The sequence below is a fragment of the Rhyacophila brunnea genome, unplaced genomic scaffold, assembly GCF_057557595.1.
Source record: "Rhyacophila brunnea isolate RB1 unplaced genomic scaffold, BYU_Rbru_1.0 scaffold_11, whole genome shotgun sequence".
Lineage (NCBI taxonomy): Eukaryota > Metazoa > Arthropoda > Insecta > Trichoptera > Rhyacophilidae > Rhyacophila > Rhyacophila brunnea.
This window is the reverse complement of record NW_028232763.1, coordinates 44907905-44923876: the sequence shown is the minus strand read 5'-3', so window position 1 is coordinate 44923876 and position 15972 is coordinate 44907905. Positions and strand designations below refer to the sequence as shown.

General features: G+C 31.8%; 1 protein-coding gene across 1 annotated transcript in view; it reads left to right on the top strand.

Moving 5' to 3' along the window:
- LKRSDH (lysine ketoglutarate reductase/saccharopine dehydrogenase) overlaps window positions 1–15972 on the top strand; it is a 316693-nt gene that overhangs the window by 28834 nt on the left and 271887 nt on the right. Inside the window, exons 6-8 of the mRNA XM_085960429.1 lie at window positions 2302–2366; window positions 11869–11947; window positions 13937–14064. Of these exons, the coding sequence (XP_085816555.1) occupies window positions 2302–2366; window positions 11869–11947; window positions 13937–14064 (272 nt within the window). The remainder of the gene's footprint in view (window positions 1–2301; window positions 2367–11868; window positions 11948–13936; window positions 14065–15972) is intronic.

Genomic DNA, 15972 nt, shown 5'->3' with positions numbered 1-15972 from the left:
TTCCGAGCTGTTTTCCGTTCTGTGCATTGCGTTTTGTTGAACCAGTCTCTACGTTTATGTTTCTAACATTTTCTACATGTCTACTAACAATAATAACTAAATACACCCTTTTCCAATTTTTAATTAGTGATTTCATTATTTATCATTATGAATAAAATTATTTCCTGGATATACCCTTCGGTATGATACGTGATCACGGAAAATGTATTTCATGATATTTCAATATAAATGTTTGATCCAGGGCAAGGAATCGGTGGGTTGTACAATTATGCATTAAAAACTATTCATAGTAAAGTATACTGTCACAATCAAAAGTAGTAATTTACATTTTAGCTGTCGTTCATTATGTACTTTTTTTGATTTATCGTTTGATCCACAAAATATTATAATTGCACAACGTACCTACATGTAGTCGAATAATTGATTCTTTAATTTATTTAAAAATCTTCTTTTTTGTCTCTGATTACTTGTATGTTAATGTTTTATTACTTATTGCATAATTATATTACGGAAGTATTACGAAATAAATAAATATAATATAATTTTTAATGAAACTAATTACGGAGTTATAATAAACAATTACAAAATGGTTGTCGATTTCTAAATTTTCTCCCTAAGTACACAGATTGACCAGCTCGGTCTAGCCATCTGGAAACTACGCGGGAAGCCAGAGACAACTTTTCTCAATTATTAATGCCCCGGTCGAGTTTTCCCAACAAAACTAATAATAACTGTTTTGTGAATGGTTAGTTAGGTCGGAAACGGTTTTAATGCAATCCTGTTTTATCCTGTGAATCAATGTCAGTTTTTCATTGTGAAATTATAATCATATACTTAATATATTTTGTTATTTCTAATCTATTATTTAAATGTTTCTTTTTCTGTAAATAAATAGGTAAATAAAAGAAATCTTTCAAAATATTGGATATTAGCAGTTGCCTAATACTGAGGGTTCAATACTAGTAAATACTTATATGGTTAAATTTCTTATACATAATTTCAATGTTAACTAATATTTATACTATGTACGATTTTTAAATATTCAGTAATTGCTAAAGTTCCCTTATTATTTGACTTACTTACTTCGGATAGGTACTTTATCCATCGAGCTATAATAACTAGGACCGAATTATTTTCTCTTTAGCGATTGTATAGAATATATATTTATTTAGAGTTGAACTAATAATATTATGTTGACATATGACTTTGATTTCGACCGTCTTTAACAGAGGTTTCTTAACTGTTTGTATTTTCTGTATAAGAAATAGATGTAATGGACCATGCTTTGGATTCAAACGCAAATTGAAAAACGAATAGTGATATTATGAACTAAAGCTGCATCCCTCGTTGTCATAAAAGGTCACTAGTCCAACGCATGCAATTTGCATGTTTTGGCCTGTTTTGCCTTTTAAAAAACTTAAAATATTAATAAACGTAAAAAAATCATGGATTTATCGAGATATATTTAAATTACATCAAATTGGTTTACAGAATATTTAAAACGCCACAAATTAAAAATAATGTTGGTTAATGTTAGGCTAATAGACAAAGTTAGCTTGGTGAACAAAATAGCTTCTTGTAATGCATTCGTAGATGATCATTAGGTCTATGTAGGAATTCATTGATATACTATTATTATTTTATTAGCTTCCGCAACGCATTTTCACAAGCATGTCATCTGTACAAGCAGGCTTGAAAATATTATGCACTAATCCAATCTGATGTCAGATATCAATTATTATTCCTTTATTGTAGCGGTTGCCCTCACTCAGAGTTAATATCACGCGGTATAGTTTTAGTGATCAGGATCTCTTTGTGTGCTAATCTGTTTATATTTTTATTGTATGAATGACAGGTTTAGCCAACGTAAGATAACCAAAAAATTACTTCAGATGAAAAAATAAAAAAAATACATAATAAGGCTTAATCTTATGTCTGTAGTTTGCTCGATTCAGGCGTCAGCTTTTTGCCTGACGGAGTGTTTCCTGTAAGTGATCGTTGTTGGGAGCCGCGTGGAACAGCTAACAAGGGTTAATAATGGATATAATAATGTATACGATATCAGAATTTTAAATCCGAAATAAAGCACCTATCTCTGTATGGATAAGAGCTTTTGCCATTCGATATTGTTGGAAAATTTCGATAAAATTGTCAATAATTTGGCATGTAGCCAAACATAGCTGCGATATTAAAATATCCCTAGTGAACGATAATATCAAATTTTGTTCAAAATTATTCATTATAATAATAATATATTATCTTCTGACAATATAATCACCGCCGTATTATGTTTTGTTGCAGGGATGATGCCAAAATCCATTGGACCGCTGACGTTCATTTTCACCGGGTCTGGAAATGTTTCGCAGGTAAATACATTCGACCATGGTTTTCTTTGTAATATTTTTATCACTATGTTGGCTTATCATTATGACATAATAATTAATCATCCCCCACGCAGGGGCAGCTTGGTCAATTATCAATACAATTTTTTGAAGTTATACTTCTTTTGCGGCGTTTGGTAGAGAGTGAAATTAAGAGCTGCGCGCGCACACCGTTACGAAAGTGCGCGACAGTTAGAGCTCTCACAGACGGGATTCCGGTGTCGAGCCACCGAAGAATCCAGCCACTCTACACTGCAGTGGCTATGGCAGCCACTGAATTCATATCGCACCATCACAACTAAACCGCCACAAGTGCAAAATTATATGATTTGAGTTAATTATTACGTTTAATCGCTTCACCGCGGAACATTTAATTACTATTTAAATGCCACGTTTAAATAGCATGCTAATTATATATAATGGCCACCAAATGAGGATACAACAGCTGTGCTGTCAGCGCTGTAAGGATTAATAGTCTATCATTCATAGTAGGGGAAATGTGTTCAAAATGGCACAGTGGGGAAAAATAAACTTTTGCTCTACTGGCGAAATGGTGCAGTCTAACATGATGCAACTGGCTCAGGAACAATGCATGACCCTTCTTTTAAATATTCAGCCATATTGAGTTTACTCAAAACAGCCGTACAAGAAGATACAGTGGAAAGATTTGTGAACCAAACGAATATTTTTGCAGCTTGTCGACAAAAGGTAATATTACATGTATTTTATATTATTAAATCTATATATATATATATATAGATTTAATATAAACCAGCTTAAGTAGCCGTTATTAGTGTTCATGTACGATGTAAATTTATCATAATTACTGAAGTGTAAACTGCATTTTATTTAACGAATTTGCCAAATTCATTTGATTGGGATAAAATGGCATACATTATGGTAGGCTAAAACGGCATATTATGTGATTTATGATTTTATTGTTTCTGAAAGATTATGTTCCGAAATTACCTACGTAAAACTCTGTAAGAGACATGGGATACAATGAAAATAAATCAGGCAGTTTTAGCTGTGAAAATGAATGGAAGAACTTAAAGAAGGCATTTTTTAAATAGAAATAAAACAATAAAAACGGAGATAAACATCTTGGAAGATTTATGACTACTTTTCCAGTGGAAATTGAATGTCAAAATATGAAATTTTTATTTGATAATATATTTTTGTTTCTATTTTTGACAAATATTTATGTCGTTTGCCATTTTGTACAACCGGAGGGTGAAATGATTTTTAACTACACGTTTTTACTTCTTTTTTTTAAGGTAGTTTTACTTTATTCATGCTCCGTTTTTATAATAAATTATACGTTTTGATATTCTTTTTTTCATTAAACTAAACACTATGCCATTTTGTACACCCTTCTCCTACATGTACCAAAAATTTCATCTCTATAAGTCAAAAGATCGTTCAATTTCTAAATATATTTCGAAAACACAGTACAAAAATGTGAAAGGTAAAACCAAGTTTGCGTTAGGCGGTTTAATTTAAATGGTGCGGTTTCATTTCGATCGTCTAATTAATAATAATATAATAATAATCACATGTTGGTCGTCGAATACAATACTATTATTATTATTACGTATTATTATTATGACGGTGAATCTAGCCGCAATAAAAATGTTCTTTGGTCGATGCAGTAATAACAAACCATTTATTTTATACAATGCGTATAGAATACGTTGTTTAATAATTATATGATATCTAATAGCTTTTTCGCAAGTACCTATAACTAATATAGATACATACAAATACCAACTAATATATACCTAAAGTAATACTATAACTAACTAAAATATACTAAACGTTAATTTATTTAGATTTAGAATATTTTATATCTACTTATCCAAAATGCCACACTATACCACTTACCGTGATTAAATTAGTTATAAGACCTTAAGTAGATAAAATGCAGGCTAACGTTCATTTCTAAAAGAACACACGCCCGTTCTATTCAATCATGTATTTAGGTATTACAGGAGCGAAGGGTGAAGGTAGGCTGTTAAGATCCGCCATAATTAGTGCACATTAAACTTTTTTAGTCATACGTATTTGTTTTTATTGAACAATTTACAGATATTATTGGTTAGATTTTTAAAATCAATTAAACCCTGCCTAAACCAAACCATACTAATTTTGGTATATTTTGGGCGTTACGACAAAATTGTGCATACCTTTTCATTCATACTTATTTGTTTTCGTTGGATTAAGAATAAATATCATTACACATTTTGTTGGTTGTTCTTTTTAATTCATTAAGCCTTGTCTAAACCAAACTATAAAAGATTAAAAAAAAATATTCTATCTTTAAAATATTCAAAGTTATGTATGGTTTAATTGCATAATTTTAGATATTTTATAGATAGGTATTTTTTTACTATTATCTATTATAGCTTGGTTTCGCAGGGTTTAATTGAATTAAAAAAACGAAACAACAGCTTCTGTAAATTGTGGTGTTATTTCAATGAAAAAAATACTAATACCTGATAAAGTTTAGTGTGCACTATATATAGTGGATCTTAACAGCCTACCTCCACCCTTCGCTACTGAGGTATTATTATTTGATTTAAATATATATATAACGTGGAAAGACACATGATTCATGACATGCAACGGCAGGTACCTTCCTACATATTTCATTCAAAAAACACTTTTAGAAAATAAAAGGTTTTTATTTTTTTTACTTTTTCCACATTTTATTTCATAATTTTGATATACAAGCGCTTTTATCCTAGCGTAAATTTTCAATTGAATGACAGTAAAAAATATAGGTACATATTATTGAATAAAAAAAAATTATAGAGAACGTCGGTTTCGATTGTTTACTTAAATTAATACTAACTTGTTGGTGATATTTGTACTTATTTATATACATTATGAGATTGCCTAATTTTATCATAGAAAAATTTGCTGTTTAAAATTCACCTACCGTATGTTAAAAAAAAGGTTCCCTATCAATGACAAATTTTGTATTGTACATTGTAGTTCTGTTATGAATGCTCGATAAATACAAACTTCATTATTCCCATCCAAATAATAAAAAAAATATATTTCCTATCTATAAAATATCCAAAGTTGTGTACCTATAATTTAATCGCATAATTTTAGAGTATTTTTTACTATTAGCTATGGTTTTTGCAGGTTTCATCGAATTTAAAAAAACTTAGTACACCATCTGCAAATTGTAGTTTTTTTTAATGAAAACAGAATAATATTAAATACGATTTATTAACAATAAACAATAATTTAAAATTTATTCTGCTCATTATGCTCTGCCTAATCAAATAATAAAAAATATTATCATATCAATAAAATAACCAAAGTTATGTACCTACCTATAATTTAATCACATAATTTTAGATATTTTAGATGCCTATTAATATTAATTATGCGTCAATGATAAATTAAAATTTACAAAATAAATAGCGCCGAGGAGTTCAATGAAAAGACAATAGGTAATTAGACCTGGCTTCAGCAATAAAAATAATTACACGACAAAGTATGGCAAATACATTGAGAGAAAAACTTGTTAGTATTTATTTCTTTACATACCTACTTAAGTAGGTATTTTGAAGATGCTCGACCAAACTGATCTATTTGATTATAAACTATTGTCAATAATGAATTTCATCAAATCGATCGTAAGAAATTTTCTCACCAACACCACCATCTGTAAATTGTCTTTTTTATTGAAAACAGAATAATATTAATTTTTTTTTCAGAATCTGGATCAGTATGAAACACTGTTTTCATTTATGCATTTTATTTTGAAGAAATTTCTATTTAGCTAAAAAACATGCCTATTAATATTAATTATGTGTCAATGATAAATTCATTTTCAATAATAATAATAGCACACGTGTCGCCGCATCAAAGCGGTCTTTGTATTAATTATTATTATTATTACGATCCCCGGAGTTTCGGCCGAAGCAATGCATAAAAAAAGGTAATAAAAACCGCGCTCGCAAATAATAATGAGTTCGAGCGGCTTGACATTGTGGCGGGCAAAGGAAAAGTGTGCGATTCTTGTAAACACGAGTATCTTCCGTCTGAACGCTCCCATTTAGTTAAGTGTAAATGCGGAATCTCCGCCACACAGGTGGCTTAAAAAAAGTGCGATACGGGTGTTTTCCGTCTGAACGCTCCCATTTAGTTATGTGTAAATGCGGAATCGAGCCACGCCGGTGGCTCGACACCGGAATCCCGTCTGAAAGAGGGCTTAGCTTCGAATCAGTCAGCTGTATACAAATGCAAGTTTGATAGTAGAATTGCTCCGTCACCTAGGCAACGAATTTATTATTGTCGGCCATTTGCAATTCCTTACGTAAACAAACGATTAAACGCCATAGTTACAGTTGTTACTTTAAAAATAAAAACAACGATAAATAATTATATAATTTAGTAATATAAGTTAAAGTATATAAAAATAAACCAACGGCACTCCAATAAGCGGCTTCTTTTCTTAAGTGTGTAATTTAACAAGATAATTAAGAGCTAGTCGAAGAATCTAGGTTATCGCAAGTTTTGTTTTTATTTTGTTACGCCAAACAAGTATAACTTTTAACGCGCGTACATGAGTACACGTACCGATTTTTTTTTAAATTCTTGGTCGGTATATTCTTACTTTATACTCCCTATCCCAAATTTTAGAAATCTAAAAAAGAGTGTGATTAAAATGGAACGATAATACGTCAAAATATGTTATTTTTGTGTGGATTGATCGCGTAGTAAAGTGACGTCATACACATGCTCGAGTAAAGGCGCTTTTTCACGCTGTCGCCATACATAATATGTTTCCTTCATTAGGTGTCGTATTTTTTTTATTATTGACGTTTTGTTATAGTAAGTGAGCCGTTGAATCATATAATATGAAGAATCATAACACACGAAAGTGATATTTACACATGGCTGTGAGAGTAATAATTAGTTTTTTCATCAGGGCTAATCTGCTAACCGAGTAATACAAGCCCGGTAAATCGAGAGTCAACTGAATACTTTTTGATTGAAAATAAAAAAAACATGAAAATTTTAATTAGATACGGAGTCATTAGTGGATTGTGATGTAGAAAACTTTTAAAGAAAATTAATTTGTGTTATTTTCCTCGGTTTAAGTTAATGTTTTGATAAAGCCTTGGGCGTAATGGTAATGTGTGATATTTTAACGGTGTTTTTATGGCGCGATACATTACGATCGCGAAGAGGGCGTGACGCTGCGTCGGCGCCATTTCGCATGGCCCCCGCACACATGCCGCATAATAACTTACCACAGTTTTCGCGATGAAAAATTCATGGGAAAATTTCAGCCGAAGACATTAGCGGTTATTTCATCACCCACGCCTCCGCTTTTTTTGTTTTGTTTTTGTTTTTTTTCGCATTTTATTTTATACGCGCGCTCTAATGGATGGACGCAAATTTATTGTGCGCGCGATTTATGTAAGTATATAAAACATTGTAATGTGGTAATTTTCTTTAATACTTATTAGTATTATGAATAATCTTTGATAATTATCACGAAAACTCGCTAATATCAGTCTATCTCCTACACACAGAGATGTCATGCCTTCAGAGAAGCTATTAACGTGACAGAGTAACTTAGACACGTATGACGCTGATATAAAACACGCGAATCGTGAACACCAACTGCGAAGGCAGCTGTACTGATCGACACACTTCTACTTTCTTATTACGCACTGTAATAAGAAAAATATTACAGCACATATTAATATGTAAATTGAAATGTAAAAGCCATCGCCATAGACCAAGGTTTTGAAGCGGGGTAGTTTATAACGGTCAGAACATAAAAACCTTGTATATCAAAAACTGCGCCGACTGTCTTCAATATTGAATGAACATTACATTTACGTGACAAACTTTAATGGATAATGTTATCGTACAAACATTAAAAATAACATATTCTACGTATGTAAGTTTATCCCATATTTTTCCACACTCCGTAATCCGTATCCTGTTATAAAACACCCACTTGAGTAAGCCAATTCCCATTAATTTTGTGTTCCATGAAAAATATAGAAGTCATCATAAAACATGCTAGAGAGTAGGTAAATAGACACTTTATTAAGAATTTATAAAACAACATCACTATTTAATCCAGGGATGGTGAAATAATATATAATATTAGTGCCAAACGGAAAAATGATAAAAATAGTTCTCCTTGACGTTTAATATTTTTTTTCGTCTAATCAGTAAAACTATTCACATTCATATTTCCGCCCAGAAAATCGGAAGCTTTATTTAAACTCTTCCTTCTATTTTTCACCATGAAGCTATCGGATTTTCTGTCCAAAATGTAAATTGCACCCAGAAATCAAATCGAGCGAGTTATTTATATTAAATTGAGGAGTATCTCATTTACAATTTTTCGAGAGATGAGAATTTTGAAAATTCTGTGATCGAGAATTCTTGAACGATTAATCGCAAGTGCATTTTAAAGTTCTAAAATTATTTTGCGTATTAAACTTGGTACGCTTATCATAGATTTACTACCGTTGACCCAAAATCACCTCACGGAAGTGCATTATATCAATAGTGTTGGATAAAGTTATTAATTGCCCTCTAAATTGGCATTACGATAAATTGGAAGATTAGTTTTAAAGACAGAGAGAAGATAACTGATGCTGATGAATTCTAAGATCAAAGGCACATAATATGTGTGACATTATCAGAAAGGATGGAAGAGTTCTCATGCACACCAGAGTAATTCGTCGTTAGTCTTTTAAAGATCAGCCCTTACATCCTAGCTTAGAGAAGCAAAGGACAAGAAGAATACTGTCAGAATCATTGACGGTCACGGATATGGCACAAGGATAATTATTGATAATCGTCAATATTTGTTTCCAGTACTCCCATATGCAAGAAAATATAAAACGCTCAATATAAGAGGGAACCTAAAATAATATACTAGGTCTGGAAAGCTAGATATTATTATATTATAATAATGCATAAAACCGATTTCTATACTGTTGCTCTTTTTCTTTTCTCGTAAAAATCTTTGATTTAAAAACGCTGTGAGTATTGTGGTGTATACAATCTAAGCTTTTTTTAGAGAAGCCTTTTAATATTTTCTACTACTTGTCTCGAAGTTTTATAAAGCTTTTGAGTGTTGAAAAAGGGGAAAATATTTAATCTTGAGATAACCTACAGCCAGTGCAGATGTTCCACTTTATATATTATATTTAAGCGAACCAGTTGCTACACCATCTGCAAAGAGAACCGTTTGTTTAATATTATTTTTATATGATTGAAAATTTCGTGAAATTTTAGGATAATAATAATTATGATTCTCAAATTAAAACAATACATTATTATATCCACAATAAAATAGGTACTCATTTAAGCGAGGTGGTGTAAAAAGAGACTTCGTCTTCGATGTCGATATTGACCAAATCGACCTCTGATCCCCTCCGTCTCCATGATACTAGGTCTTTTTCTGCTATCCTTCTCCGGCGTCCCTCATCCCACACTACACGTGGATAATGATCCCAAATGAGTAACAGACAAATAGTTTAAAAAGGTTCACGGACATTTTACCACCATTGTCAATTCACCGCAGATTACAAATTATCTTTATATTTTTTTAAAATTGTTTTTGGTTTACTATAGTTTCTGCTATATTCAAGAATCGATAGGCAGGTGAAACTGATTTTGAGCGTTATTGAAGATTGTAGAATATTAAGTTGAGTATTATATTATTATTGTGTTTTACTTTATATAATCTCTTTATTTAATTCTCTTTTTTCACTAAAAAATTACATAAAGCACAAAATGTTTAATTATAATTATATTTAAAATATCCGTAGAGATAAAACTGGTAGGTATAACCGATATAATGAATGTGGAAGAAGTACTAATAAAGATATAACTAAACAATTTGAAGTGTTTGTTATTTCTTATATCGTTATTATCGTTCCATCACAGAGAAAACAATGAAAAAATAATATTACTTATTAAAAAATTACACAAGTAATAATTGACAAGCTTAACATTGTGTAGTTTTAATAGGTACACGACTGTTGTGTGTGTCTTTTGAAAATAAAATGCGAAAATTATGATCCGTTAGTTAACTTTTTTGGGTGTCAACACTACTTCGATTCAAAGCACAGAGGGCTTTCTTACAAAGACAACAATGGCGATGGCTGAAAGGAGCGAGTGTCTGTTCTCAGTTTCATGGGAGGTTGACGCTCGTCGCTGACCGCATTTTCATAAATAATACCGCGCAGCAATATCTGAAATTATATCGCAGCTGTGGCACATCCCTCGCAGCGGCCATTTTTAAAAGAAAAAAATAAAATAATAACAGCCTCTTGTAGTTGCTTATAACTACGTAGGCGGTTTTTTTTGGCAAAAAGGTAATACATTAATCGACATTTATGTTTAAAGACAGAGCGTACAGGTTTTATGTGTATTAACAAATCTTTTTCGAGGATTGTTTGTTTGAAATTCGAAAAAACTATTCGGCCTAACGTCACCAACAATTCAAATTACTAATACATTATAGTTGGCACTCTTCATCAGTATCATTCTTCAGTGACTAGATGGTGATCGTTCAAAATATTCTGTAAAATGACGAAACCATAGACTAAATTTATCGCCGCGACAGCGTGACAGTAGGCGAAATGCACCTCAATTTGGTTCGCGTTTTACACGTGAAAGTGGGCCGATTCTGCTCGGCAGTTCATGTATCAAGGATGGAAGACACGCAACGATTAAATAGGCACCTCTTCAAAATACCAGAAGGGAAAAGGAAAAACTGTGTACAGTACAAAGAGACACATAATTTATGACGGCGGTAGAGATATTGTGGCGGACAGAGTATAGTGTAGTCGTTTACTCAAAAATCAAGATACTTAGAGGTACTTGTTTTTGTCATCGCTTTATTTATATGATATTACTTTATTCCACCAAAACTTAATGACACTGTATAAAAATTGTGAGTGAAATAAATAATAACCCGATGCAGGCTTATCGTTAGTTCTTATTTTTTTTTGAACATAAATAAAAAAGAATAACACAATTTGTAAATGGCGTAAGATATTAAACAAACACTCCTTCAATGATTTATATTATAAATATTGACTAATTAATGATTATTTTATAGTGTGTTTAAGTAAATAATATAAGAACTAATGGGGTAACCTGGAAATTAGGGTCAAAGTAACCCTTGTTTACGATACCTGTTTTTACCTGAGATGTAAAAAATGCTTACATTTGGCATCGCACATGCAATTTTCCTATAATTTATCGCTCTGATACCAATCACTCGTCCGCTGACCGGAAATGCCAGAATGCGGGATATTTGCCAACGTAAATTTTCCGACGAATGCAAAGTGTTCTCGCGCAAAATTTAGCCAGCGGCGGCACTTAAAAGAGTTCAATAAAGATTTATTGGGACGGATGTAAACGCGAATTGATTCCGCTTATCTGGCAAACATAAATCATTCAAGAAACTTGCTTCCAGGGCGGGCAGGAGGTGTTCCAGGAACTCCCCCACGAGTACGTCCCGCCAGACATGCTGAGGAAAGTTGCCGAGCATGGAAGTAAGTCACTTGTTACTTCCTTTTATTTCTATTCGAGTCCGAATAAAGTATGCAACTGTAACGGGTTAAGTAACTTCGGATGTAAAATAGCATCGATTGGTTCGATTCAGTGTAGCTTCGTTCTATATATTTATCTGTATTATAACTGTTCCTAGCACTGTTTGTACTAAATTATATTTACTATTATTTTTGGCCATAATAGTTGAATCAATGACAACATAATTATTAATTAACTATTTTTTTATTCAACGAATAATTCAAAAGATTTAAGAATGTAACATTCTAATTATTGAACATACATAATTTTGAAAACTTATGACTATATAATATGAATATAACATATTATAACCAATAGAAAAAATCTTTTTTGAAAAAGTAAAAAAAAACAAAAGTAAAAGTTAAAAACCCCGTAGGAATCGAACCTGCATCTCTCGGGTTTCGCGCCCATGCATATAAACCACTATGCTAAAGACGCCATACTTAATTGCGACAAATTTATAAAATATTAATTATTACCTAATTAAATATTAATATAAATTAATTGCTCCAAATTGAGGTTATAATATATTATTTTCTCAGAAGTGTTTTCAAGATTATGTACCTATGTTCAATAATTATTGTTATATTTCATTGTACCTATTTATACCGCATTTTGAAAATGTACAGTAAACCTATAAGTAGTCATAATTATTATAATTGTATTCTTACCAGTGCCATGTGATGACTTTTGCATATATGAATGCCGTTGAAGAAAAAATATAATTCATTATAGTATAGTATAAAGTATATAGTATACTATTTGATACATGTTATATTAGAGTTATCTATGGTCTACTGAATCTATGGCCCGTTTCAGACGGGACACTGGTGTCGCGCTCGATGTAATATAGGAGGCCTTTTATTCGAATAAAAGGGCCTTTCTATTATGTTTATGGATGCCCCAGAGCTAATGAATCAACGCATACCCGGTACACTTTTCCGTCGGCCGCTACATTTTCAAGCCGCCAATGCACTTGTTTTTATTACCGCAGCCAGTTTTATGTTCTAATTTATAACGAAAAATTATGCGTTGACTCATTAGGTCTGTGGCGTTCATAAACATAAAACAAAAGTCCCTTTATTCGAATGCAAAAGCCTCCTATATTATATCGAGCGCGACACCGGTGTCCCGTCAGAAACGGGTCTATGTGGGCGGCTAATACAGTAATATGGTTTGTAGTATTGTGGAGTGGCAACTGTGCGATATTCTGAAACTATTTACGTAATATTAATATAGAACATTCAGAATATTTATCATTATATAGTAAGTAATTTCTAAATTATGTATGGGGGTGCGCCGCATCTACAGCGTTTATGAACCGCACGCTACTGGTTTTTACGTATTGAACTATAATATTAATATTAGCCTTCTATACAGGTAGATAAAGTAAATAGCATATTATTTAAATATACATAGGACCAGCAGATGCGGAAATGTTGTTAAAACTGATTGCAATAGTAAATTAATAAGGACACTACCATGTTCACTTCTAAGCGGGAGTATGGGGATCCGCTGCGTGGAGGTTATACCAAAAGACTTATTAGTTAGCTAGCCCAACTTTTTGAGTCTGCATTAAACACACATTGGAAAAAACAAAATAATTTTTTTGTCAGCTGAAGGAGCATTTCGCGGACCCACGTCTTCTATGTCAGCCGTCTACTAACTAGGCCACCGTGGACACATTATATTATTATACTATCATGTTATTAACTATCTCAGTATGAATACATCTGATAAAGGTAATTAATATCATACAGTTAAAAATCATAGGGTCGGAGGTGCCGAAGCTAGAAACCCGAGTCGCCAAAGCCGATATCCATGGAATAGTAAATGGTACAAATGTCAAAGGTATTTTTATAAGTATATTATTGTAATATTCGTTTGCAAAGGCATTGTCAAAATTATGCAAAAATTTGAGGATTATTACAAATACGCCTAACTGTTTTCAGATCCAAACAAAGTCTACGCCTGCGAAGTGAGGAGACGTCACCATCTGGAGCGGAAGGAGGGAGGCGGTTACGACGACCAGGAGTACGAGGAGCATCCTGAGAGATACATTTCCACGTTCAGCCAAAAGGTAAGTGGCTTGGTAGTTATTTCAATGTCTATTCTTCCACAGAAATCTTATTGTTGTATACCTGCGACTTTCTTTACAAACGTATCGGTTCTAACGTAAGTGTATTTTACGACGACAGTTTTGCGCGACATATTTATAAATGTGTATAACTTGAAATCCTTTTTATTAATATCAAATCGAGCTTAAATATTGGGACCATACCTAAATAAGATTTCATATAAATACAAAGGATTTCAAGTTATACACATTTATATTTTTATAATGATTGACGTTTTTTAAAATAAATATAAAAAATATTAAAACTATGTATTAGTCAAAAATCTGTACGAGAAAAAATAGAAAACTTAATAAACTAAATTTTAATAGTAAATATGGCCATAAATAGTTTAATGTAATAATAAGATGTGGTCCTGTGACAAATTCACATTTTTTTACAATTGTAAGTAAAAAAATATTTTTCTTTATAATGTTTTCAGATACATATTTATTAATTAATACAGTTGGAATTATCAATAAAATGTCTCAAATTGCAAGCTTCGTATTTTTCCGCTAGATGCCTCTGCTGGTATGCCTCTCCCCCTTAAAGGGTTAACAGAACCTCCACTATATGGAGGCTTATGTGAAGCTCTTATGCCGGGTCCACACTGGCAACATGTCGCGCGACAACCTCGTTAAATTTTACGATAATTATCATACTTATCGTAAAAATTAACGAAGTTGTCGCGCGACATGTTGCCAGTGTGGCCCCGGCATTAGGTTCGAACATGGTAATGTTATATAATATAATTATAGCTATAAGTGTTTATATATATACGTGTAGTTAAAACGGTACACCCAACAAAATCGAAATATCTCATATCTCAAATGTTAAATAATTGGGTTTAAAATACGAAGCAATAAGTATTAATCAAGGTTATTTGGAAGCAATTATTTTAGCCGGCAACTAGTTCGATTATATTTCACAGGCTCACGTGTTTTTTTTTTATATAACAATGGATATCATCATTTGCTTACACACGATATAAAAGTGGAAGTGAGTTTTAATTAAAATATTTCACGTACATTTTACTTTACAGAGTAGGTACTATAAATTGGAGCTTCAAGATAATGTATTTTTAATAGAACAAAACTCTTTATAATGGTTTTCCGGGCCGCGGATACTCAAATTAAATTAAACAAATGTGTTTTTAACTGACCACACCTAAAATAATCAAATTAATTTCCGAATATACCTATCTCCAACCATAAATATTAGAAAAATGTGTATTATAATATTACCGAGAAATGTTTTTTTGCAAACTAAAACAGAGAGCGAACTGTTTTGGCTCCTCAATAGATGTCACTGTGGTGTCAGAAAATAATAGTATTCTTTTGGCGTTATATTGTTATTTTTTCTACGTCATAAAATTGGCTAGGTTTATTGTGTTTAAATATAAATAATAATTACATATTTGAAACAATATTTTATTATTATTAGAGCGAACGCATATTTTTTATTTGAAAAAATATAACGTCTTCAAAATTCAAATCGAGCTATATTCTATCGTGTGTTTGAAACCCATGTGACTGATTGAATGGGTAATAAGCGATATAAAGAGTCTATTAATATCTATTACTATCATCCACACTGTGGAGTCCATTATATGCTCAGTTTTGGAGCGGAAATGGTGAATTACTCACCGTTGATTTCGTATTGTCTACTTACAGTGGTTTTCAAACTGTTTTGTTTCACGACGCTCTTAGATTGTAATGATGTTTTTCCGGCACACTAAAACTACCAATCAGCAGGATGTGAGGTATTCTTCATCAGACAGTTTCCCAAATCTTTAAATATTATTGACATCTGCGGTCATTAAATTTCCCTTTCCATACTGAATTTTGAGTGATTTTTAATTTTTATTATATTTA